The sequence below is a fragment of the Xiphophorus couchianus genome, chromosome 16 (assembly GCF_001444195.1).
Source record: "Xiphophorus couchianus chromosome 16, X_couchianus-1.0, whole genome shotgun sequence".
NCBI classification, from domain to species: domain Eukaryota; kingdom Metazoa; phylum Chordata; class Actinopteri; order Cyprinodontiformes; family Poeciliidae; genus Xiphophorus; species Xiphophorus couchianus.
In genome coordinates, this window is record NC_040243.1 from 847501 (window position 1) to 874212 (window position 26712).

The 26712-nt window shown below is 45.2% G+C and overlaps 1 protein-coding gene and 1 long non-coding RNA gene across 3 annotated transcripts; both read left to right on the top strand.

Moving 5' to 3' along the window:
• The first annotated feature begins 1602 nt into the window (after positions 1–1602).
• On the top strand, positions 1603–21517 carry radil2a (Ras association and DIL domains 2a). 2 transcript variants are annotated; one of them, XM_028042310.1, is made up of 16 exons: positions 1603–2212; positions 4107–4433; positions 4712–4947; positions 5890–6218; positions 9051–9740; positions 9822–9859; positions 10111–10280; positions 10368–10480; positions 12500–12719; positions 13294–13466; positions 15422–15566; positions 17081–17262; positions 17341–17635; positions 19890–20011; positions 20086–20225; positions 20330–21517. In XM_028042310.1, the coding sequence occupies exons 1-16, from the start codon at positions 2085–2087 to the stop codon at positions 20436–20438; spliced, it is 3417 nt and encodes a 1138-aa protein (XP_027898111.1). In that variant the 5' UTR covers positions 1603–2084; the 3' UTR covers positions 20439–21517. The 2 variants fall into 2 exon arrangements, with proteins under 2 accessions (XP_027898111.1, XP_027898110.1); XM_028042309.1 differs by having other exon boundaries at positions 10114–10280; positions 17081–17635.
• Positions 21518–23470: 1953 nt separating this feature from the next.
• LOC114159992 (uncharacterized) lies at positions 23471–25181 on the top strand. Its single transcript, XR_003598695.1, has 2 exons — positions 23471–24388; positions 24484–25181. It is a non-coding gene; the product is annotated as an uncharacterized LOC114159992 (long non-coding RNA).
• Positions 25182–26712: the final 1531 nt, after the last annotated feature.

Consider the following 26712-nt stretch of genomic DNA (forward strand, 5'->3'; position numbering starts at 1 on the left):
GCTTTATATACTGCTCAAAAAAATAAAGGGAACACTTTAAGTGTTAAACACCTGTTTAAGTGTTCCCTTTATTTTTTTGAGCAGTGTATTTTCTGTTACAAACATTTTTTTCTGGATACATGCACTCACAGTGCAATAAATAGTTCCTATTAAATATTAAAGGAGGTGAATGTGAGGAAGATAGATTAAAACAATAATTCAGCTAATTTTGGACGTTCAGCAGCATGACTGAAAATAAAAACCTTCATGAGGTTCAGGTCCTTATTACAACTTTATGTTTTTTCATATCCACAACTTGAGTAAAACAAATTAATCAAAACATTTTGGAATAACATTTCCCATTTTGATTTTAATCTAAATCTACTATGAACAACTAAATGACTAAAACACAGATCAGAAAATAATTCATTTTCTCTTTAAATTAATTCTTGTTTTTGTCCAATACTGATACCTTTATATCAAGCTCCAACACCATTTCCTCCATAACTTTCCCAACATTTATGACATTCTGGATGTTAAGCTGAAATCTGCTGCAGCAGCAGATGGTCCTATTGTTCAGAGAATAAAGAAACAGAACAAGCTGATCATTCATTTCCATGTTCAAACTAATCAACCACTGCAGCTTTTGTGGGATCTGGGTTAACTTAGATCATCTTTGTGGTGTATTTACCCCTGTGATTACCTGAGTTGGTACAGTCCTTGTATTCTGTGACGTGCAAGCCGCTCCCTGTAGTTACCAGAAGGATAGCACGACAATAAAGAGCTGAACATAGTCCGAGCCTCCTCTGTTCATTAAGACATTACAATCTTCATTTCAATAAATATTTTATGCAAGATATGGATTCATGTCTTGTTGACTAAATGCACAAATTTGATATTTTTATTTAAAAATTTGAATTTTACCCCTCCAGGGCGTCTTTTGTGGGCTCTAATGTGTTTTATATGAAAGTAGGCTGGCAGGAAACGGGGGAAGACATGCGGCAAATATCGCCGGGTCCCCGACGGCCGCATCGGGGACTCGAGGCCTCCTAATGTGGGTCGCGCTATCCCCTAAGCCATGAGGTAGATCTCAGCCGGCTGGTGAGAGAAAAAGTAGATCTTGGTCTCCAAGAAGTTTGGGTCCCCCTGTGTGGATCTGCCGTTTTCCTCATGGAGCGAAAACATTCTGCTGTGACCTGCACAATGTTGGAGGCATCGCGTGACTCAAACACCTTGATCTCATCCAAAAAAGTTGACATGAACTTGTTAGTTCCTCTGTCCATTGTAGCAGCTGATATATTGTGAAAATCCGGTAGAAATGATGCACTAATCGAGTCATGTTTACATAGAAACAACGGCAGAGGCTTTGTTTGTGAGACTTGCGGTCACTTGGGTCGGTTGTGGGCGGAGCTTGGTAAGGTCCATAGAGTTTTTTGGGAATAGTAATGTTATAGAATCTGAAAATGCTATTATGACTATGAACATCTCTAATGTTCGTTTTTCCAAAGGATAGTACATGTTCAAGTCTGGCCATTAAATGTTAACTTAGCTTGCCATACAGAGTGTGTGATTTAGCCCCGCCTCCTCGTGCTCGTGACGTCACTGAGGAAGCTCGAGCTCCAGCGGCGGCAGGTTGCTCCATCCCCAGTCCGCTCAGTCAGCGCTCCGGGTCGGACGTAACGGCTGCCGACGTGACCCGGGATGGAACTTCACCGCTTTCCCAGAAACTTTTTCCCGCAAACGGACTGCCGGTTTACTGCTTTCCGGATTCCAATGTCGACGAATTTTAATGTAAACTTCTGAAACTTCTCCGGGTTTCCTTCTTTTCCTGTGAAGGAATGTGAACTGACGGTTGGAGACGGTTCGGGTAACGGTCTGTGTAACGGAAGCTCGAGCGGTTTTCCTGCTTCTTTTTCCGTCTTCTTCTGGGGGGAAGGTTGCCTTGTGGATGAAACTTTTTTGATTTAGAGCTTTTCTAATCCCAGAAAGTTCCCGTCTCCCACCGCTAGCTGTAGCGGGGCGGCGGAGGGAGAATGCGAGCCTCTGCCCACGGCGCCTCTCTCGGTGGTTCCGTCGTGTTTCTGTAGACAAACTGAAGTCAAACGATGATTTCTGAGGAGAGAAGCGGCCACGTAAATAAACAAACCCTCAGCTTCCCTGTGGGTTTGCTCATCCGCTCTCCCAAAAGACGCCTGGCCAAACTGGGGAGGAAACCCAGTAATGGATCTGTCCAGTAAGTTCAGTAATTTGCAAATATTTACTTTTAGCATTAGATTTAACTGTGTTTTAGCCATATGCTTACAGCCAGCTTCCATCAGAAAACAGCTGCATATACACGTTTAAAAAGTGAACTGATTGGCATCATGAAATAATTTATTTGAACTCCTAATATAAGAGCTGGTTCCACCTCAGTGCCCTAAAGTAACTTCTATAAGTTTTTAACTATTTAATTCTGACACATACAAATTTTAAGGTTGTAGAAAATTAACCTGACTATATCAGTTCTCAAATATTGATTTAATTTATTAGAGAGCTTTTCTGTATGTGAAAAGGTTATTGCCTCCTGTAGATAATAATAATTGGTTATCGGAGTGTTTGTGTTTGGAAAACTTTAAATCAGTTTTTTACATCATTGTGAAGGAATGTTGACTCTCCTTTTTGCAGAAATGCTTCAATCAATCCGCATTTAAAGGATTTTCAGCATAATTGTCTGTTTCCTTTAAATCGGGGCTTCATTTGTTGCAGTCTGGTCTACTTCATGTTGTCAGACCAGTTCTGTTTCAGGGGTTTGTTGATTCTACACATTTTGCAGTAACCAGGGTGTGTTCAGTGGGACTGAACTAAAAAATGTGGTTAATAACAGTTTATATTTTCAACCCCATAATATAACGAGGGGAGATATTTATTTTTCCACATAGGGCCAGGTTGGATAACTGTTTTTTCTTACTTTTAGAGTGCAGTCAGCTGGTAATGTCTCTAAACACATGATGGTGTCTGGATTTAAAGTCATTTTCTGCCTTCCAGCACTGTTCTGGTGTTTTAATGCCTCTTTTAACAGAGTTTAGGAGGAGATGAAACTTATTTAAACCCTTTACTAGACTCCTGGGTGCACACTGGGTGGGTTGTGTGTTTTTACAGAGCTAACCCGCCCAGACTGGGAACGCAGAATTCCTTTGTAATCTGGAAAACGAGGACATTTGATTGAAGTCATTTCCAGTCTGGAAAACTGTGGATAAAGAATAGAAATATGCTAAACTCTCCCACAAAGGAAAAAGTCTGATGCAACATCAGCAAAGTGACAATCAAAGCAAGTAGATGTACAGTAAGACTGGCGATCAATCTGGTCTTTCGTTCTTTAAGATTTAATTTTTGGATATTTTTGTCCAAAACGTTCATTGCATTTCCATAGTTCAGAGTGATGTCAGCACGACGCCGCGCCGCCATCTTGTTTTGTGTTTTACTGCTTGCATTTATTTGGAGTATTTGGGCCAGGCTGAGATTTTTTTTTAATTACAAGAATAAAAACATACAACAATAGTCCAAATACTACCAGAGTAAAATTGCAATATTAAGAGAATAAATTTGTAATTTTATGAGAACTCTGACATAAAAAATAAGAAAAAATTAGAAATGTTGATCATTTTGTGAAGTTCTACTTTGGTTTAAGTTTCATAGGTAGGTAGTTTCATACTTCATCTTTTAACACATCAGCATCAACTTATTACCATAAGTAGAGCTTTGAAATGATCAGGCAAACGACTGAGCTGCTCAGGTCAGATCACTAGAACTCTATCAAAACCTTTTTGTCGTTAAAACGATTTATATCTTGTAATTTTAAGATGTTTTTTCTGGTTAAATTGAGTCTTTATTCTCCTAATTTAATGGCTATGTTTTGTTAATTAAACTAAAATGAATCAGAACTAAACAGAATAAAGACTAAAATAAAAACGATGTTCATTAAGGCCAGTTTCAAAGTAAATCCCATGCAGTTATTATAAATAGCTGCTGCTGTCCAAAGGACTCAGAGACATTATTACATATTATTGTTTGGTGGAAGCAGAGAGTTTGTTGATGAATAAACAGAAATGTTTGAACACTTTGCAGCCTGACTCTGCTCCTCCGCTCAGGTCCAACCAGTCGGCCGGCACCGTCCGCTCCACAGAGAGCGTCGGCGTCCGGCAGCCGGCCAAGAGCAAGATCCGGCGTCACAACAACCGGCTGTCCACGGTTTTCAACTACAGCCCCAACCTGCGGGAGGGGGGCCGGCGGGGCCCAACCCGGGGCGGCCCCGACCCCCAGGCTGCCGACGACCCCGCTGAGCTCTCCAGCCAGCGCTCCGTCCCGGGGATCCTGAAGATCTTCGGCAGCGACATCTGCCAGGGAGCCCATTACAAGAGCGTGCTGGCCACCAGCCAGTCCAGCGCCAGGGAGCTGGTGAGGGAGGCCCTGGAGAGGTGAGAGCGCCCCCTACAGCCCGGCCCTGGAGGCCGCCCGCCTCTCAATTCTTATCACATAAAATATATATTGACAAGTCTTCCAATTTTCACTGTAAGATAGGACATGAATATTTGCAGTTTGAGGAAAATATTCCGTGTTTAGCAAAAATAGTCATAGTAGAGCTGCAGCCGACAATTATTTTATTAATCGATTATTCTGATTAATCATTGGATAAATAGCAATCATTATTTAACCACTAAAACCTGCTTAATACAGCTGTGCTCCTGTCGGCCAGGTACTGTCTGGAGAAAGAGGACGCCAGCGACTACGTGCTCTGTGACGTGATTGGTCAGACGGGGGCCGATCACCAGTGGAGGAGGGAATGCTTCCGGGTGGTGGGGGCCAACGAGAGGCCCCTGCTGCTGCAGGCGCTCTGGAAGCCCAAGGAGGGTTTCTTCAGGCGCTTCGAGATCCAGCGCCGCTCCACCGTGGAGCAGCAGAGCCTGAAGCATCGAGACACCATCACGGCAGGTAACCCCGTACCGACAGGTAACCCCTAACGGACAGTGTACAAACCCCTCATTGCAGATAAACAACATTTTATCAAGTATCCTAGGTCTGGCTTCTTCTCTGCAAATATCTCAGTAAACTTCAAATAAGAAAAAAAATCACTCGAGTCGCCCTTCAAAAAGAAAAAAAAGCCTGTTAGGGAGACAGGTGGGTTACCTGTACTGACTTCCCCTGTCGGTACAGGTAGCCCCGTACCGACAGGTAAACCCACCCTGTACTGACAGGGCAGTGGGGTGTGAAGCGTCTCTCTGGGCATTCCTCTGTGCTCACCGGCTCCAGCAGGGCTGAATGGTGTTTGTGTTACGTCAGCGCGACGGAGTGACTGTTGATGTCAGATAGAGGGCCGCCCCGCCCCCCTGCTGTCCTCCGGTTCTGCTGCATGGAGGCGGCGCCAGTGCAGTCGAGCATTATGTTTGGGTCGGTTTGGTTTACCAGAGCAATTTCAGGGGAATTTCAGCCACTGTAAACAAGATTTCATAAACAAAAGCTCTCTTCTGTTTGTGTTTTAGATTAAGTTAAACACTCCAGACATCCAAGGATGGAATTTTTTTCTGTTCTCAAAAACCTAAAATGTTTTGCAACTTTTTTTATTTATTAAAAAAAACTAAACGTATTATTTACAGTGATGTGGTTTTCTCTCTGAGGAACACTGAAAGGTTAACGAACCATCATGTCTGTTAAAACAGACTCAGGTTGTTTAAAGTCTACGTCTTTAGAGATACAGGTTTTAAATTTCATTCATTAAGGTTTTATAAAGGTCTTTGAGTCGGTGACCCCTGTTGGTGACCCCTGTTGGTGACCCCTGCAGACCCTCCTGTTGTTTCTCCACGTGCAGCAGCTGCTTTGAAACCTCTCAGACGGTGGCGCAGGCAGAAAGCTTGACGGTGCGTCTTGTGGTTGCAGGGGTGAACGCTCAGGCCCGGAAGCTGCAGAAGAACCGGTCCAGAGTGGCATCCCTGTTCGTGGACAGCGGGGGGGAGGACACGGAGGGCCCGGGCTTCTGGAGGAGCCTGAGCGACATGGACCTGTCGGCCACGGAGAGGGAGGTGGGCCGGGCCCAACGGAGCGCAGTCAGAGAGAACCCGGAGGCCGAGGCCGACACCGAGGTTCTGCGGCTCGGCTTGGAGAAGGAAGAGACCGAGAGCAGCGATGACAACGCCACGCAGTACTCCATACACCCACCTTTCGACTTCCCCTACTTCCTGCTGCTACAGGGCTACGACCACAGACAGGTGGGCTATCGACCGGAGACAGGCGGGCTATCGACCGGAGACAGGCGGGCTATCGACCGGAGACAGGCGGGCTATCGACCGGAGACAGGCGGGCTATCGACCGGAGACAGGCGGGCTATCGACCGGAGACAGGCGGGCTATCGACCGGAGACAGGCGGGCTATCGACCGGAGACAGGCGGGCTATCGACAGGAGACAGGCGGGCTATCGACAGGAGACAGGCGGGCTATCGACAGGAGACAGGCGGGCTATCGACAGGAGACAGGCGGGCTATCGACAGGAGACAGGTGGGCTATCGACCACCAGGTTAACGTTTTACTGCTACTAGAAGTTGGACTTAGAGCAGATCATTTTAATATTGATTTACCTCCATGTTCCTTCATTTGTTGTCCACTCTTAGTGTTTATGTCAGCTACTCTGAAACAAGATGATTACTGATGAACAAATATTAGAAAACTGAATCTGATCTCCATCCACCATCCAACACGCTAACACCTGGTAGGGCTGCCAGGGGCACAGGTGGCTCTCCAGAGGTCAATGGGCGAGAGGCGGGGTCACTTGGACAGGTCTCCAGTCCATCGCAGGACAACACAGAAACAGACAGGACAAGCAACCACACACACACACACGCACACACACACACCTACATTAGGAGAATTTAGAAAGACCAGTCAACCTGACAATCATGTTTTTCCATATTGGAGGAAGCCGGAGTTCCTGGAGAGAACCCGCTATGCACAGGGAGAACATGCAGAAAGACCATAGGCTGGGAATTCAGCTTATATTTCATAAAGACCGTCAGTTAATAACGTGACGTACTACAGACGCACCAACACAACGCACCAGTCGAAACACTGAGACTTCCAGCATGAAGCTCTAAATAAAACCAGACACTCTTACTTCCATTAGAGCATCAAGTAACAAGACGTTTAATAAACATGATTAAATTCCCATGTTGCTTGTTTTTTACAGACGGCTGTTTGGCTTGATGTGGCTGCTGCAGTTTGATGTGTACAGCTTTAAGCATTCCCAGATGTACAACCAAAGACAGACAGAATGTACAAATACTTTAATTATACACAAGCTTTCATCATTTATTGGAATACATAAATGAATACCATAAAATACTGTAGTAAAGTTTGGATCTGTTCTCCCCTTGAGCATTTAGAGGAAAATCCCTCCAGTGTGTTAAGAGACAACATGGAGAAAAGCAGCATGAGAGCTGTGGATTATCATCTTAATCCCTGAGCCTCGTCACATTTTGGTTACCTGGGTCCAAGACGAGCTTTCTCGGGAAGGAGCTACAGAACCAGCAGATCTATTTCTGAATATCTGCTCTGTCATTTCGTGCCCACAAAAGTCCAAGTAAAGAAACTCTCCAGAATGTTTGACAGATGCTGACCACATCCTGCTTCTGAAACAATAATAACTCGGCAGCGTTAGAGCTTTGTTTCCTGGACTTCAGGACCGGGTCGAACCACTTTCTCTCCCTGACCCGGTTCCTACAGCAGAGCGGCTCCGTCCAGCTGCAGGAAGTGCTGCGTGTTTATCGCGGCCGCTGGAGGAGGAGATCGCTGACGGTGCAGGATGGCGCTAGCTCTGCAGCGCGCTGCCGGCTCCTTTCTCCAGACAATAGGCCAGAACCAGAACCAGAGCCAAAGCAAAGAAACAAGGCCTTTCTGTGTTGTGTCAGTTGACATAAAACAGGCAGCGATAGCTGATGTTATTAATGCTGAGCTGTTCCAGGCCGACTGAAGGAACATAAAGAAGCATTTCAGCTGAGAACCGTCATTCTGACGTTAATCATTTCATTGGATAAAGGAAACTGGATCATTCTGCAGTTTTAGTTCAAAATTCAAGATTATTTTAAACAACTTCGGAAATGCATAATAAATACAGATAAATCATTGAACTGCTTCCTAAAAAAAGAAATTAAACATTTCACTGTGTAAAAGTCAACATTTGATCATTGCAGCTATAAATCCTCAGTTGTTACAGATCCAGAGGAGAAAGTTCATGCTTTAGATTAACTGATTAATAACTGCACAGCAGTAGGGATTATTAGGAGATTTCTTTACACATTTGAACCAGGTGGGAAAAAAACGCTGGTTGAGAAGTTCTGGGTAAAACTTTCTTAAATGCAAAATATTTATATATATTTTTTTATAGTTTTGGTTAATTACAGTTCCGACTGTGTTCTTTCAGCAAACTGCATTTTTTTGAGTCTGTACTCTTCAGTTTGTAATTAATCGATTATTAAATTTGTTTTCAATAATCTGCTAATCTGATGAGTAGCGGTTAGCCTCGCTGCATCCTGCCTCGCCGCGCTGCGCCTGGCCACGCACGCCTTGCCACGCCTCATCCTGCCGCTCCAGGTTGTATTCTTAGCGCCTCATCCTGGTTTCCGTTCACACTGCTGGCTGATTTCCTGACTGTTACACAAGGGGATCAGTTGAATCCCAGACACCCTGGCAGGTCCAGAGGATGCGCCAAGTCTGCTGGATTAGCAGGACATAACGGTGACGGACACCATATTTAAATCTATGACAGTTTCCAGCTTCTGTAATAATATTAGCAGTTTCATCTTTACTTCATTTGTTTAGTTTAACTCTGTCTGGCATCACCGGTTATCAGGTCTAGGCTAGGTTAGCGTTAGCATGTTGACCTCTGTTTTTACAGAACTTGTTGATTATTGATCTGTAGTTATTGGCTGATTATGCCAACACAAAGGAGCAACTCAACAACTACTTTCTTTCTTATTTCAAAATAAGAGTGCTAAGCAGATGCAGCCTGGTGTTGCAGTATTTGGAAGTGATTGATTTTGATCTTTTAGGATTTTGTGATCTACCTGATGAGCGGGAGCAGCACCATCTTCGGCTGCTGCAGGGAGCACAGTACCGGAGAGGATGAGGAGCGGCTGAAGGTCGACATCCTCCTGTTTGCTCCTGACGTGTCGCCACAGCACTGCTGCGTCAGACGCCTGGACTCCAACTCCCAGAGTTCCTCAGGAAAGCAGAGAAAGACTGTGACCTTGCTGAGGCCCCTCCACGGGGCCCCCGTCACCAGAAACGGTTTCCTTCTGGACAAGGAAGTAGAACTGAATCCTGGAGATCTGATTGGTTTGGGGAAGCACTACCTGTTCCTGTTCAAGGATCCCACCAGCGGGTGGGGTTCTCCTCCTGCTCCGTCCTGGATGGGCCGGGTCCGCCCGGGCTCTGACGCTAGCACTTCCTGTTCGTCCTGCGGCTCTTGCATCACCGTGAAGCAGCTCCAGGGGAAACCGCCGGCATCCTGCTGGAGGAACCTGGAAGGCACCGAGGCTTCGCTGCGCTACGAGCTGCAGCAGGAGGAACGGGTCCTGCAGGAGATCCTGGACATGGTGGATCCCAGTGAGAACGAGCCAAAGCTGACTCCTGCTTTCCTGCTGATTCTCTGCATCCAGCACTCCGCCGGCTCCTTCCAACTGACTCACTTCAGGCAGCTGCTGCTCCGGATCGCCAGCCAGATCCAGCTCATTACGTGGGTAAGCAGCAGGAACGCTGACCTGAACTCCACTGCATGTTTTCTACAGTTATTCATGTGTTCATGTGATCTAACCTTTCAGGAGAAGACAAAGGAACTCGCTGCAATGCAACCAGAAGCGTGAGTCCACATCATCCAGATGTTTAACTGCTGTCTATAAAGAGAAACTAAACTAATATCTGTGCCTTACAAAAGTAATCAAACTCCTTAAATCTTTCTACATTTCGTCACATTAAAGTATTTTTATAGGTGAAACATTTCAGAAACCTTGTTTCATCACATGAAAGGCAGCAAAATTAAACGCAGTCGGCCTGCCGCCGCGGACGGGCAGCAGATTAGCTTCATTTCTGTATTTCCTGTCTGTTCATCAGCAGCTCTGTTGATGATGCAGCCGATCAGCTGCAGCAGCTCAGCATGGAGGAACTGATCTCAGGTCTGCAGCCGCTGGTCCTGTGGATGGCCAACTCCATCGAGCTGCTGCACTTCATCCAGCATGAGGTCCCCCAGCTGTTGCCATGGAGACGGGACAGCATGGACCAAGGTGGACGTTTTGTTTGTCTCTTTAAAGCCGTCAGGCCCTCCAGCCCTGGGAAGGTGGTAAAAAGTGTTGTGTTCTGGTTTCCGTCAGAGCGGCTGCAGGCTGAGCTGTGGTCCACCCAGACGGCCTGCGAGGAAGCCATGACGGTCCTGGAGGAGGTCATCATGTTCACCTTCCAGCAGTCGGTCTACTACCTCACCAAGGTCTGCCCCCCACTGCCACATGTGATGCAGGAAGCCTGGCTGTGCTAACACAACAGTCTGTTTTCACTGAGCGTTTTCCAGACCCAGAACACAATAACAGCATGGAAACTCTCCGGCAGGAAAGAGCAGGGAGGTAGAGAGCGGGGCGTCCTTTCCACTCTGCAGTGTAAACACTGGCAGCAGTTATCTGGAGCTGCACAGCTTCCACCGACTGGACCTGCTGGGAAACAACCAGTCACATCATCGCTGTCCCAGACTCACTTCTACCTGAGAAAACATTCTCACATCACGCAGGTTTCACTGGCACATTTCAGCAAACCAGGGAAACCGATGGTTGAACTTCAGATTCTGTCGACTGCAGGAAGTTCAGAGTTTCTGTTTCCATTTTCTGGTCTCATTCACGGCGCCACAAACGGCTCCGAAAAATCATTCCTGTTTCAGACAAGACAGTCAGAGTCACTGCATTTGATCTCCAGCTTTAATATTTATTAACCTTCTCATGAAACAAACAGTGGAGAAAACAGAAAAATACATTTTCAGATAATACTTAATGATTTTTAAAACCATTAACTGAAATTTATCAACAATGATAAATCAAACTCTTATCATAAGACATTTTTCTGATTCTGGGATGATGAGACTGGGGTCAAAGTTCACCATCTGACCAATCAGCTGTTTAAAGGTTTTCTCCACCAAACCTGACTGAGAAACAGGCAAACGTTTCAGGTCAGATGTGCAGAACTGGTAGAATCAGAACCAGGATAACCTTCCACACTGAGTCAGTTGGTGATGCTGCACTGCATGGCTGCAGAATGGCCTTAAAGATGGCCGCTTCCCTGCTAGGTCTCAGATAATTATTGTTCTTATCTATGATTATGATTCCAGACAGAGCTTCAGCCGAACCCGTTTTCCTGGAGAAGATCTCAGGACTTTACCTGACTTCAGGTCTTCATGTGAACCCAGCAGACCCAAACCCTCTGCAGCAGCTGAGCGCCACTGCTGCGCCCTGACGTCTGACGCTTACTTTACCGACTTCCTGTTTGACAATTCTGTTAAGGGGCGGAGCCAGAGGCGAGAAGCTGCTTTACTGATGCGTCTGCTTCATGCAACAGGCGATGCAGCAGCAGCATCAACAGAACATCAACCTGATTGGTTCTTATGATCTGAACTTTAACCTGATTGGTTCTTATGATCTGAACTTTAACCTGATTGGTTCTTATGATCTGATTGTCTGCAGGTCGTCCTGCAGCTCCAGCGCCTCTACAGTGAAGGAAACAAGAACAATCTGCTCTTTTCTTTTAAACCAGCAGATTTTATCCTGAACTGAAGAAATGTGCTCCACTGATCTGGTTTTGATTGTTAGGTTATGGATTGGTAATCAGCAGCAGTTTTCAGTGTGGTGTTTTATTAGCTCTTAGTTCTGCTGTGCTCCTCTGTATTTTAACATACAGACCATTGGGGCGTTTCCTGCAGAGGAAAGCAGCTGTCATCAGAGCAGGGAGGAGCAGAAGCAGCTCTTCCCTGTGATTTCCTGTGGATGACTGAATGTTCACAATGTGCAAATCGGATTCCTGAGGTGAAGCTGTCAGGTTTTCACCTCGACCCGTTAAAACCAGCCGCCATCTGTTGCTTCCCAGCAGGGGTCCAACATGCACCTCAGCAGACCTGCTGGCTCTTCCTCAAGTTTCTATCTCACTTATGGTGTGTGTGTGTGTGTGTGTCTGTGTGTGCGCGTGTGCTTCTGGTGCCATAGAAACACAACATACATGCCAGAAAAAGCAGATATTTAGATAGTTTAAAAACACACTTCTTCCCTTTATAACCTTTGACCTTTTTCACAGAAGGAGAGTCGTGCTGAGCCACTTTTCCCTTCACCAGATCATAAACCGAGCGTAGTTTTATCTCATTAAAACGAGAAAGTTTGTCGTTCTAACGAGATTCTGCTGCTGCATTTATTTCAGTTGTGCAGTTAAAGGCCTCCTCAGTGTTCAGAGTCGTCATGCTTTTGTCCCCCTGCAGAGCATGTACCCGGCCCTGGGCGGCCTACTGGACGGGAACCCGTTCTCTGAGGACGGTCAGCTGCGACTTCCTGTCAGCCTCAGCAACATCCTGCAGGTCCTGAAGGAGGCGCTGGAGCTCCTCTCGGCCTTCCAGGTGCATCCGGACATCTCCCTGCAGCTCTGTGCCTACCTGTTCTTCTTCATCAACGCTTCGCTGTTCAACAGCCTCATGGAGAGAGGTAGCAGCACACCTTAGCTTTAGCGTTAGCGTCCCCAGCCTTCTGAATGCGGATCATGGCCGTTTGATTGTTTCTCCCTTTACTTTAGCTTTTGGCAAACTTCTATATGTTTAATATTTGCATTAACACAGACTGGATGTTTTAATCATTCATGAAGTTTTTCTTTGAACACAAATCTGAATTTATCTTTAAAATCGGCTTTTATTTTGAAGGTGGCTACTGTACCACCGTCATGCATGTTGTAATATCTGAGACTCTTCAGCATCTGCCCTTGGGTTGCCATGTTCTGGTCCGTCAGGTCAATATGTTATTATTCATGGAAACAGTTTGAGTGTTTGTATGAATAATAAAGTAAAGAACTTTACGGAAATGAATGTTGGCAGGTAACATGTTGAAATGTTCATTATCAGACTAGATGTAATATCAGATCTTAAAACTGACTTTATTACTGAACCAGTAGGAAACCTGAGCCGCATCACAGCAGCTCGTTTTTATTTCTCATATTTAATGTTCGGGTTCTGTTTATGCTGGCCTTATGGGCTGCTTTGGCTAACTGGAGGTTCTGCTTCTTCAGGGTCCGTGGCCGGGTTCTACCAGTGGTCCCGCGGCGTGCAGATCCGGGCCAACCTGGACCTGCTCATGGACTGGGTCCAGAATCAGGGCCTGGCCAACATGACCGCTCAGTTCCTGCAGAAGCTCTCCGCCGCCGTCAATCTGCTGGCCACGCCCAAAGAAACGCTTCTGCAGGTCAGCTCACACCTGGTGGGCGGAGCCACACTGAGCCTCCGGGGTTTTATTCCCTCAGGTGTCCCATGTTTCTGTTCTAACTATTCACAGCATCAGGATCTTAGTAATCAGTTCTGATTCTGGACGCGACTCGCTGCTCGCTCGTTGTTCTGCCTCTGAGCAGAAGGAAACGGCCTGCGGGAAGCCGGCCAGGAAATGTTCCTGTCATGACATCATGAAGCTGTAGCCGTTCCTGCAGATTATATAATCCAGAGTAAATCCTGGAGCGGAGTAATGTTTAACCTGGGGCCGCCTCACATCCTGTTGGCTTTTATCTAGCCGTTCAAACCAAACATCCAGAAAACCGTTTGTCCAGTTCCTGTCAGACTGCTCTAACTCCTCATCCTCCCTAAGCAACGCGTTCTCTTCCTCACCTGTTCAGGTTCAGCTGCAGGTAAACAGAAAACACCCACCGCCCACATTACCACTGAAATCTGATGGCTCGGGTTGCCATGTTACGGTCGTTCTGCCCTCGGGTTGCCATGTTGCGGCCGTTCTGCCCTCGGGTTGCCATGTTACGGCCGTTCTGCCCTCGGGTTGCCATGTTGTGGCCGTTCTGCCCTCGGGTTGCCATGTTGCGGCCGTTCTGCCCTCGGGTTGCCATGTTGCGGCCGTTCTGCCCTCGGGTTGCCATGTTGCGGCTGTTCTGCCCTCGGGTTGCCATGTTGTGGCCGTTCTGCCCTCAGGTTGCCATGTTGTGGCCGTTGCTCCTGCGTTTGGACAAAGTGTTGCTGTGAGACGGAGCTTTGGGAGGAAGTTGATCCTCAGAGGATTAGAGGGAGTTTGAGGGACTTTAGTTCAGGATAGAAACGGTTTGATGAGCTTCGCATGAAGGTTTGGCTGAGGAAGCAGAGGTCAGTTAAAGTAAAGTTTTATAAAGACTCTTCCTGCCCACCTTCCTACCTTTATTTAAAACTCATAAGCAAACATCATCATGTTTCTATTTGTTTCTACTGGTAGAAACTTTATGATTTTCAGTTCAGTTTGTTTGAATAGATCCAGATCACTGCAGTGAAGCATTCTGGGACAGAAACGGTTGAACAGAATCCAGACCAACTTCTCAAACTTCAGCATCTCTTTAGATTTATTTGTTATTTTCAGGAGACCTCAACCCGTTTCCTCATTGTGTGATTCTGATCCGTTGTGTTGTGGAAATATGACAGGTTTTAACTGAACCCAAAATACCCGAACCTCGTGTTGGTAGAAAATGTTCCTGTGGGTCAGGCAGAAGGATTTACCTCCAGTAGAAAATCCCTTAGACTGAACAGAGCGTCCTGTGGCGGCCATCTTGTTTGTTAGGAACTGTGAAAATCTTGTTTCTTTCTAAAGCACAAAGATAGATGTACTACAGCTCAAATGCAGATAATTTGACCCTCAGGGCATGTTCTAGTATGAGATGTTAGTCTGGCATGTTGAGTTGACACCTGTTTCCACAGCATGACTCAAAGCAGCAGCCAGCGGCTCCACGCTGCTGACACGCTGAGGATTTCAGAAATATCACCGCTCTGGAATGAGACGACTTGTTGTGGTCGCTGCAGTGCGGGACACAAATCCATGGCTTTTAGTTTTCCATCGGCAGCTGCTGCAGCTGCTGCTGTGGTGGATAACCCGGACTGCTGGGGCCTCGCCTACTAGGAGCATTTAGCTGCCAGACAATAACTGGCAGACAAACCATCCAGAGACAGTTTTAGGTTTCTGTTGTTAACGAACAGATTTAAAACACCGCCTCCAGTTGGACTCAGCCGTCACACAGAAAGTCTTACTTCTAATTCAGCTGGAAACATTCAAAGAGAACCATGTTACATTTCTGCTGCAATCACAGAAAATCTCCACTGACTCGCGTTTCCTGGGGTTTTTCCTCATCTGTTGATGTTTTTCACCACCAGCAGCGACGACCTTTCTGTCTGCCCCTGCAGGCGTCCTGGGCGTCCCTCAGGGCAGAGTTTGCCACCCTGACGCCGGCTCAGCTGCACCACATGCTGAGGGAGTACGGCGGCGGGAAGCCCCGCCCCCCTGGGTGGAGCCCGCCAGCGGAGGAGGCGGAAGACGCGCTCAGGACCGGTGAGACTTCTTAATTTTTCTAACTGGAGTCTCACTGGACTTCCCAGCATGCCTTGTGTCTGGCTCAGCTTGCCCCCCTGCTGCAGGACAGCATTATTACTCTGCCTCCCCGAATCGGCCCGGCCCGGCCCGGCCCAGTACTTTATAGCAGTGGTCCCCAACCACCGGGCCGCGCAAGAAATAATGAACTACTTCCGGATGTTTTATTTTGAAAATCCTAAACCGGATCTTACCGGTTACGTCTTGCGCGTCAAAATTGAGCCGCCAACTTGCAGCAGAATGAGTAACAAAACAACATCGGAGTGCTGCGCCCCCACCCGGTACGCAGCAAAATTGCGAAGGGCTGACCGGTCCGGTTGGGGACCGCTGCTTTATAGGACCGGCGTACCAGCAGTGGCTACTGGAAGTCATTTGGGTCCATTTTCTGTTCTTGTTCTGGCTTGGGCTCCGGCTGCGTTCTCACTGCGCACGAATCAAATCCCACTTTTCTCACAGTCTGAACCAGTTCCGGCTTTCCACCACTAAACGGTCCGATCTGTTCCTCTTCCAGATGTGGACTGACTGAGATCCGATTGCTTTCTGCAGTCAGAACCATCGTTCTGTCTGGCTTTTATCAGACGCGTCATAAACCTGGACGTCTGAAAATGATAATGATGAATCAGAAACCGTTCGCTGCACTCGCAGTTAATTACTAACATGAACCACCACAAAACAGTCAGACTCCAGGAAAAACTGGAAATTGAGCTTCCAGACCTGCTGTGTGACCGGAGACTTTGACTAGGCCACATGAACAGCTCTGTTTCCTGGGTTACCAGGTCCTCCGGGTCAACACTGAGGTTAAAGAACAGTTTTAGAAAAATGTCCTGATCTTTACATGCTGGATTGATTTCTGTAGCTGTAATTTCTATGAAACCTGTTTGGACCCGTTTGGACCCGGCTGTTCCCAGGATCTCACTGTTGACAGTAAACTGGAGCAGCAGGAATCCCAGCAGCTCTGATGTGGCTGGCATGTTTGGACCTGATGAACGGAAACCAGGCAGGAGAAACACGATGACAGAACCAACGGGAACACCACAGGAACCCGGCTGGACCGGACCGGACTGGGACCAGTTATTCTGAATCCAGTTGTTCTGATCCGGTTCCAGCTGGTTTCATCGATTCTCATTCTTTTTAAAAAAGCTTTCTAAATACTGGAGGAAAAAGATTCACTGCTGATGAGTCCAGAGCTGCAACCAATGATTATTATTAGTAATCAATTATTCTGATAACTAATCAGGTGTAAATATTGGCATTTAGAAACTGAAGCTTTTTATACATTAATATTAGAAAAACATTAAAATGAGAAAATAAACAATTAATTTCCTGAACGACAATAACAGCAAAACTTCAGTGAACAGATTAAAAATATTCATATCAATCATCAATACAGTCGGGCTGATCTGTTATTGATGATTATTGATTATTGATTGCTCTGTGTTATTATTGATTATTGATTATTGATTGCTCCTCGCCAGCGGACGTCCTGCTGAGTCTGGACAGCCATCCTCCTCTCATCCTGCCCAGCAGCTGCTTCCAGCTGGAGCCGGGTAAGGTTCTGTCTGACCCGGTTCTGTTGGAGCAGCTGGCCCGCCTGCAGGACTGGATCGGCCGACTGACTCTCAGTGAGACCCAGAGCCCAGGTTCTGTTCTGGAGCGGGTAAGGAGGTTCTGTGACCCGGGTCGGGTCAGGAAAAGCTTTGGCGTCTCTGACCGGTCCCGTGTCGCCCTGACTCAGGTTCCCGATGGACCGAGCGGCGCCAGATCCTCAGCGACCCGTCCCGGTCCGGACGGGGAGTCCGACCCGCTGTCCTCTGCAGAACCGGGTCAGGGCAGAGGGTCGCATGGCGACCTGAGCCGCTGCGAGGCGGTTCTGACCCAGAAGCTGAAGAACTTGCAGCTGCAGAGCGCCCTGCCGGGTCCGGCCGGCACCGGATACCACAAGAGCCTGGCTCTGGACCCGTCCTGCCTGCTGACGCCGCCCAACACCCCGCAGGGCCCGGAGCCCGGCGAGCCCGAGGCACCGCACACAGGTAAGGTCAGAGGTCAGCGGCAGGCTTCTGTCTTCCTGAGGCCAAACATGGAGAACAAGACCCGGTTCTATGACCCGGTTCAGCTGCACGGCTTCAGCGCTTTATGAGTTCCTCCTGAAGACACGGTAAAGGTTTAGAGCTCAGCCTCTGATCGGCTCGGACCGATCCAGATGTTTCTGAGCCTCAGAGGAGGAAACATCTGCAGCGCCGCAGGAACTTCCTGTCTGATCCGCAGGAATGCTAACCAGGCGCTAACCAAGTGCTAACCAGGCGCTAACCCCTAATGCGCTCCATGACCGCCCTGGCCCCCCGCTGGGTGCTTCTCTGCCTTTTTACAGGCGTAAGCAGGAGGATTTGGTTGATCTTCATCAGGCGCCTTTACTCTCATTGGCTGCTGTTGTTTTCTCTGAGCTTTTATGGAAAGCAGTTTGGCTAAATGCGTTAAGGCGTTAGCCTGAAATCCAGCCATCTGGCACCGACACCGTCTGCCTCTAATGGCTGCTAATTCCTCACCGGTAATTACAGTCACATAACTTTAATGTTCAGTCATTTACATGCAGAAATAATACAAATGTTTTAGTTCTCATAGGAGAACGCCTGCAGCAGTTTATTGTGACGTCATTTATTATTTGAGATAAAACAGAATTTCTCAGTAATTTAAATATTTTGCCTGATTTAATGTGATCATCACTACAAATATATTCATGTGTTATTGTAGTATTAACTGTATTAACTAACGTAGATAATGTCCTATAAATTAATAAGTTCTGGGTATTTGATATTAACCGATATTAACTAATATTTTATATATTTTATACAATTTTCCCTATTATTTGGCAACCTTGTTGGCTTTGCTTCTGTTCTCCGGTTCACCTGTAAAGGTTTAGCCCCGCCCCCAACAAAATGTTACTCCACCGAAGTGGGCGGAGCCAGGTGTGGGGTCAGGGGAGGGGCTTATCTGGGGCGTGGTCAGGATGGGGAATTGTTGCTGCCACTATGTTGCTTTATTTAGCAACTTTTATTTTAAAAGAGCCCCTGGCTGCCAGTGTAGCAACTTATTTTCTGTTGTTCTGTTTTTGGAGGCGACATGTGAATCACATTTCAGCCCACAGAGGGCAGCACTGACACGGGTTCAGCCCAAATACTCCAGAATTGAACAAATTTATACAAAAATGTCCAAATTTGCACAGAAATAAGTTAGACAGTTTACCTGCAAAAAAGTTGATTCAGCTTTTAGTTGCTTTTTAAACACCCACAATCCTTTGCTGCATGACCAGCCCCTCCCCTCCAGTCAGTCCAGTTTGACCCACTGGTGCTGACGTGAATGCCGACAAGTCTTGCTTCCTTATTATTATTGATAACTAATATTTTTGCCATTTCTTCCTGGTGGGAGCCGATTGGCTGGATCCCGATGGATCCCAATGGATCCCCGGCCTGACCCTGGTCTCTGTGGTTCTGCCCAGATTAGTAATCCTTTAATCTGTGATGTCAGGACGGACAGCAGCGGCCGGTCATGGGAATTTCCAGTTGGGTTGGTGCGTGGAATCTGAATGTGAGCGGCTTTGTTCAGGCCCGGCCCGGCCCGGTGGGGGCTGAGGGGGGTAGGGAGGAGGAGAGGAAGGACGATAACCTGATGCTGTTTGACTGTTTCAAGGTTTCATGGTCGGTGATTGCTGCCAGATAAAAGCTTCATGATGTCACCGCTGAGTCATCGGCTCCACCCAGTAATGAGGGTTTCTACTGGTTTATTCCCAGTCTAACCACTGGCTTTGGTTCTTCATTCCAACAGTCTGGGAACAGAAAAACTTCATGACCTCATAAAATCTTTGATGAACTTTATTTGTTTACACAAACTAACAGTAGGGCTGGACATTTATCGTAAAAAACTTCCAGATTTATTTATAAACTTCAATTAATGTTTAAAAAAACAAACTGTTAGTATTATCGAAAAACTATTTAAATTTATTTCCACTGTTCAACAAAACCAATAAATATAAAAAGTTTGATTTGAATCCAGAGAATTTGTGGCAGATTTTAAATTGAACTTTAATTCACTGACTGTCCAACATCTGGCTGACAAACTGGAGACGAGACGAGAGCACTTCTGGACGTCCCCAGGAAGACATGTTGCCTCCAGGAGGACATGTTGTCGCCAGGAGGACATGTTGCCTCCAGGAGGACATGCTGTCCCCAGGAGGACATGCTGTCCCCAGGAGGACATGTTGCCTCCAGCTGTCCTCTCTGCTCTGTGCAGTCGGTGGAAGCGGTGATGCGGAGCCGGGAGACGCGGCAGCAGAAGAAGACAGAGAGGAAGTGTTCACAGTGGAGATCCACAGAGGGCCCCACGGCCTGGGACTGGCCCTGGTGGACGGGACGGTGAGACACCAGGACAGTAATCACTCCTTAGCGTCTCTACATCAGAACACCGTCTTTATTCTGTGATGTTGCAGCAAACAGCATTGAGAATGAGCGGCATCTACGTGAAGTCGGTGGTTCCCGACTCTCCAGCAGCTCGCTGTGGGAAGCTGAGGATCGGCGATCGGATCCTGGCCGTCAACGGCGCCAGCCTTGTCGGAATGGAATACAGCATGTAAGACAGCAGAGACAGCTGCATTCACTCTGCATTCACTCTGCATTCGCCCTGTTAATGCTAACAGTTTAGCAGCTTCCTAACCGGCTGCCATCTGCTTTCAGAGGCAGAGAGTTGATCCGTTCAGCAGGAGACGCTCTGAGGCTGCTGGTGGCAAAGATGGACACCGGCTGCAGCTGCAGCAGCAGGAATGCAGCTGCAGCTACATGCTGAGAGCAGAGAGAGTCTTCTCCTCCGACTGCAGCACCGAGCCGAGGTTCACTGGATCCACCAGACGCAGCGCCGCTGCTAGAAACCTGCTTTCTGCTGCTGCAGCTTCTGTCTGGCCTGCAAACTGGGAGGAAAACCTGCAACTGCTGCAGCTGCTGCAGCTTCAGGCTCAGATCCAAACGTTTGCTGTAAACACGTGAAAGAAGCAGCAGCTCAGTAATCTGTAAAATGTTTTCATGTTCTGCTGCCTTCATGTTTTATAAAAACTGAATTGTTTCGCCGCTGTTGTTCTACTTCACAGAAAAGTGAAACTGGATTTATTTAAATGTTCATTTGATCTCAGAAAGATTTTGACTTTTTATCAGCTTCATTATTTTAATGTCTGAGTTTAATCTGGGTTCATAACTGTTTATAGTTTTGTAAAAGTCATAATTCTCCTGAAGAACAAAGTTTAGATTCTAATCATCTCATTTAACAGGAAGTTTTAAATGTTTGGTTTTACTCTCCAACTGGAAACATGAACAAAGTTCATCTCCATAAAATAAAAAGTTCATTTATTTCAGTAATTCAGATTAAAAATGGAAACTTGATCAAATCTGTTTTTGTTGATGATGGCTTACAGATGAACATTGCTGCGTCGGCAGACAGAAGGTTTCTGCTGGAGGAGCTTCTGTTTGGGCTGAGCAGAACCGGCCGGGTGGAGCCTGCAGCGGGCCGGGTGGAGCCGGGTGGAGCCGCTGCCAACGGGCGGAGCCACCGCCCGGCCGCCTTCCAGCGCCCTGCGGTTTCCAGCCTGGCACGCCTGGGGCCCCCGGGGCCCTGAGGTTAAACACTCCATAAACACTGGAACCAACGCTAACGCTAGCAGGCTGCTGAGCTGCTGCCCCCTGCTGGTCCTGCACTGAAACGCCTCATGCATTCTGTTTGTTCCTCAGTCAGAAAACATGAACAGATTTTCTGCTCACTGCACTTTGTGATGAAATGTGACTTTCATTTCCAGCAGGACTTTAACAATCTGCCTAAAGATCCAGATAATTTTCTGGATTCAGAAATTTAACCCAAAATTAAAGATCATTATGTTTCATCGTGTTCATTGTAGGGTCTATAATTAATTACATTTTCATCAAGAAAATAAATTTTCAATTCAGAAACACTCTTTGTTGCAACATTATGGAGCAAACAGACGGATGACATTTTTATAGTTTTGAATCTGTTCAGGATCTTCAACCATCAGATTGGAGCAAAGAGTTTCAGGAAGTCCTGGTTATTCATGGAGCTTCTTTAGAAATGTTTACTGTGGATGCTGACATTAGCATTAGCTGCTACATGTTAGCGTGCTATTTTAGGCTAGCATAGCTTCTCTGACAGTTAAACTCCTTTTTGCACAACTCGAACACAACAACAGTGTTTTCCAGCGTCCAATCAGGCTGGTCAGAAAGAGACATTGACCCCATCAGGCCGAGAGAAGCGGCTTCGTTCTCACTGCTGTTAGTGGATGTAGCTTGTGCGTCAGATTTGTGGATGTACCAGAAACGCATGAAAGCAGAGTTCCAGTGGAAAACCTATGTCTAATTTTTAAGAAAAGGAAAAAAGCAGTTAACATTTTTAACACGTTAAAATCTATGTGGTTACTTAATCAAAGTTAACATGTTAAAGTCATAGCCCTAATTAAATGCACAAATTATGTCAAAATCAGTCCAAATGCAGAAACAAAGATTTCTACTGTCTGGTGTTTGGTTCTGGAGCAACAAACTGATTTTATCCTCTTTCTGAAAAGGTCATGAAATCGTTTCCCACGTCTGACACGGCGATCCTGGGTTTTTTCTTATGACCTCAAAACGTTTCTGGTGAAGTGGAACTCCATCTGTCAGCATTAGAAATGAAATATTCTGTTGAATTGTGCATTTCTACTTTTTATCACCAGTTTTTGCATTTTTATTTTCAGGTTTTAAAAGCCTGGAAGATGATTGACACAGCAGACCGTGCTTAGATCCTTGAGTTTTGGAAATATTGACTTGGTTTTCATAAGGTTTCATAAGGGTGTTTAACTAATGTGGGATGAAGTTTTTAAACTGATAGAAAATCAATTGTTTTCTGTCTCCAGAGGTTTAAAGTGTCAGGAAGCTCCAGGTTTCTGTCTGGACAGAAGGAATATTGTCCTGGTGAGCAGAGCAAGAGAGGAAATGAGGCTCCGCTCACATTACTGAACGTCTGATTCACCCAGGAAACTCCTGTCTCAGTTTTCTGATGATGATGATGAACCACGTCTCTCAGCAAATATGAAAACATTCTGCGATACAAGACATTAACTGGTGAGAAAAATACTCAGTTTTCTCTTAAGACTGAAATATTTCACAGAAATCAAATTTAAGCTTCAGAAGAAGCAGAAAAAAGACTTTTTCCTGTTTAATGTGTCATAAACTCACCAGGCGTTTCACTAGGCCACCAACCAAACGGATCCAATCCAGTGTGGGAGTAAGGTCAGGTGCTGGCGCTGGTTTGGACCCGTTTGGTTTGGACTCGTTTGGTGTGGATTCGTTTGGTTTGGACTCACTTGGTTCAAACAGTTAAGAGTATCATCTTTATGTTTCTGAAAATGACATTTCCGTGTAAATTTGTTTAATTCTGCCACATCTGGCCTAGAAGCGCCTCAGTGCTGCCCTCTTTGGGTTGATCAGTGGCTACTGCAGTTGAATTTTCCTTTTGGTTCCTGGGGCCTTAAAGCCGAATCCCTAAACTAGCAACAGCTGAAAAGAAGGTGTAACTACCCCATAAATACTGTTTTTATCCCCTTCTCCTGATGGATACTTTTGTACGATGCAGTCATATTGATCCTTTCTAAACTTTTGTAATTTTTAATTTAAAAAATCCTGGCATGCATTTTATCCTTGGTGTGTCACTTTTCAGTTCTGAATCACTTTTTTTTTTTTACCCCTCCAGGGTCTTTTGTGGCTCTAGTGTCCCTTATATGACAGCAGGCTGACAGGAAACGGGGAAGGAGAGGGGGGAAGACATGCGGCAAATGTCGTTGGGTCCGGGAGTCGAACCTGTGACGGCCCAGTGATTAACTTTCTGCTTTTCTTATTATTTCAGATCATCATATCTGTGTTATGTAATTTTATGAATTGGATTCCAAATCCAGCAGCTGTGTGATTTCTACCAAAGCTGAGAAGCTTTTGGTTCAGTCTGCCAGATTAACACGTCTGGTTTCCTTATTGATGCTTGGACATCTTTGCATTTATCGTTCAAACACAAGTAATCCTGACCTTAAACAGAAAGTGAAACAAACTATTCCTCTGATTCTGTTCTTATATGTGCAACAAACCGCAGAGAGAACATGCAGCTCTTGTTCTGATCGTTCCTGTTTGTGTGAGAGAAAAACTGCAGAGAAGTTAAACTTCTGGTTAAACTGGAGCACAAGCAGCTTCACATCACACAATATCAGAAATACAGGCGAATTTCCTCCTGGAAAGTTCAAATGGTTTTTTACAACCCTGGATTCAAAATCCAACATGTCTGCTGTATGCATGAAATGAACCAAATGTGCTATTTAAAGATATTTTTTCCAACCCGGACATTAAATTCCAACATGGCTGCCACGTTCACCAAACATACTGATAGCTGCATTAACGACAGTTTGTCGTAAAATCAGAACTTTCTGTTTGACTAACATTATTAGAAAAAGATGTTTTGCCATTGAAACTCTATTGAAACTGATATTTAGTCAGCTTTAGTCATCCAACATGTTGAATTCATCCATTTTCTTCCACCCTTTCACCCCATTGGGGTCTGGAGGGAGCAGGTGTCTCTCCAGAGGTCAGCAGGCGAGAGGCGGGGTCACCTGGACAGGTGGCCAGTCCATCGCAGATTGAATTCAGATTTTTATTCATTCCCAACGTGGGCTTTAGCAGTGAAACTGGGGTTTCTTGTTCTTTCCTTATTATCAGCAGCAGGTAATCCAAAGATCTGCTATATTTTGTTGTCGTTTATTATTTGAGCTGCAGGACTGGAAATCTATTTTTGGTTTTTCTGTTGCTGCTTCTTCTAGGAGACACAAAAACCCTGCAGAGGTTTTCCTGCTGACAGCTTTTCACATTCTGAGTTGACTTCCAGTTTTCCTCGGCTGAATTTGGATCAGAACATTTTGTCTCTGATCAGCAGCGGAGACAGAAGGAAGCAACCTGGGATGGCTCAGTGACGACTCATCCTTCCTGCTGGTCATGAACAATGGAGACAGGAAACAGAAACTGTGGCAACCAGTGAAAACACAGCGCTGGCCGCCACTTCCTCGGTTCTACCAGGACCGGGACCCTGGAGGGCCCGGATGGGTCCGCCAGACTCAGACAGGACATCCTGTCTTCAGACCAGGCTCAGCAGGAAGAGACGGGCGAAATGAGACTGAAATCACGTTGTTTTGGTTAAAATGGTTTTCAGATGTAACTTGTGGCTCCTTGTGCAGGAAGAGCTGAAAAATAACCAACCGCCGCCCTCTAGTGGCAGCAGAGGGAAATTACAGAAACTACACAGTGAAAACCATCAATCAGTCTTTGAATGAAAACTGTCAGCATAAAGTTTATATTCATTTACTTGTAACATTATGTTTCATAAACCAGACAAAGTTATCAGCAGAGGAAGAATCATCAGAGTTACAGGTTAAAATCCTCTGTAAAAATGTTTCAGTGTAAAAGTTTTCTGGTTTATAATTTACAGTTAAAGCTGCAGATTGCAATATCATCATGAAACATGGTGGCCTGTTATTATTTAACCTAATAACACAAAATGTTTCTTTCCTAAAAAACAGCAGAACTTAAAGAAATCCAAAACTGTACATTATTATTATTATTGTTAGCATTATTAACGTTATTATTCTACTTATTAGGTTCCAAATGTGGGAAAAATATTGATCAGTCGTTAATATTTTTCCATATTTGGAAACTGGTATCAGCACATCTGGACTCAAAACTTATTTTTCAGAGGTTCTCTTGTAATTTCAGAGTTTTTTTTAAATTTCCATTATTATTTGAGAAATATGAAACCGTACAGATTTATTTTTTTGTTTTATGTTCTTGAAGATGCACAAAATATATTTTAATTTTAGGCCAACATATTAAATTTAAAAAAACAATTGTTATACGGAAAAACTCAATTTCTTCAAAGATTTTATATTTTTTGTTATATTATTTCACCCATGAAAGTCGCGATTTTTCACTCGCGCAATGCATGCTGGGCTCGTTTTGTACTGGAGTCTACAGAGATAACAGGAAGGCTAACTTCACCCAAGTTGTTCATCATATTGCGCTCGGTGTAAATTCAGACAAAGCCACACTGTGTCGCTGTTGACTGTAATTAAAAACATAAATAGTGACTTAAGTCTGGATCATTTTCCATTGTTCCAGAATTCAAAGTTAAAAAATGTAAAAGAATTACTGATGGAGTATCAGTTTATACTGGAGAGATGATGGGAATTATTTTAGCTTTAGGATGGATTGAGGAAGTCCGTCCATTAAGAAGCATAGTATGCTCTGATTCAAGTTCTTCTTTATATTCATTAAAAAATAATCATGCTAATAGAATTCAAGCAATGGGGTTATTAGTTATATTTACATGGATACCATCACATATAGGAATAAGAGGGAATGAGTTGGCTGATAAATATGCAAAACAAGCTTCAACATATAGTGATATTGATATATTAGTTCCATTTAGTAGAGAAGAAATCAAATCTATTATTAAACAAAAGGTTAAGGAAAGATGGCAGAGACAGTGGGAGGAAGATAGAACTGGTAGATGGATGTACAGTATTCAAAGAAAAGTTGGTGCAATGAGGAGAACGGGACGAAATAGAAAAGAGGAAACAGTTATATCTAGGTTGCGTTTTGGACATACAAGGTTAAACAGTAATTTATTTAAAATAGGAAAACATCGAACTGGAAGTTGTGATTTTTGTGGTCAAGAAGAGACAGTAAAACATGTTTTGTTGTTCTGTACCAAATATTCTGTTGAGAGAAGGAAATTAGTTTGCCGGTTACAAGAAAATAAATTACAGTTAAATTTACAAGATATTTTGGGAAAAATTTCTAATTCTAAAGATATAAGTTATTTAATTAATTATCTTAAGAAAACAAAATTGATAGAAAAGATTTAAGTGTTGTTATTTTATTATTATTATTATTTTTATTTTCATTTTTTATTTTTTTATTTTATTGTTTTGTTTTGTTTTGAGGGGGGTGTATATAGTTAGCGTCCCGATCCACACTCCATTCCAGTAGATGGCGGT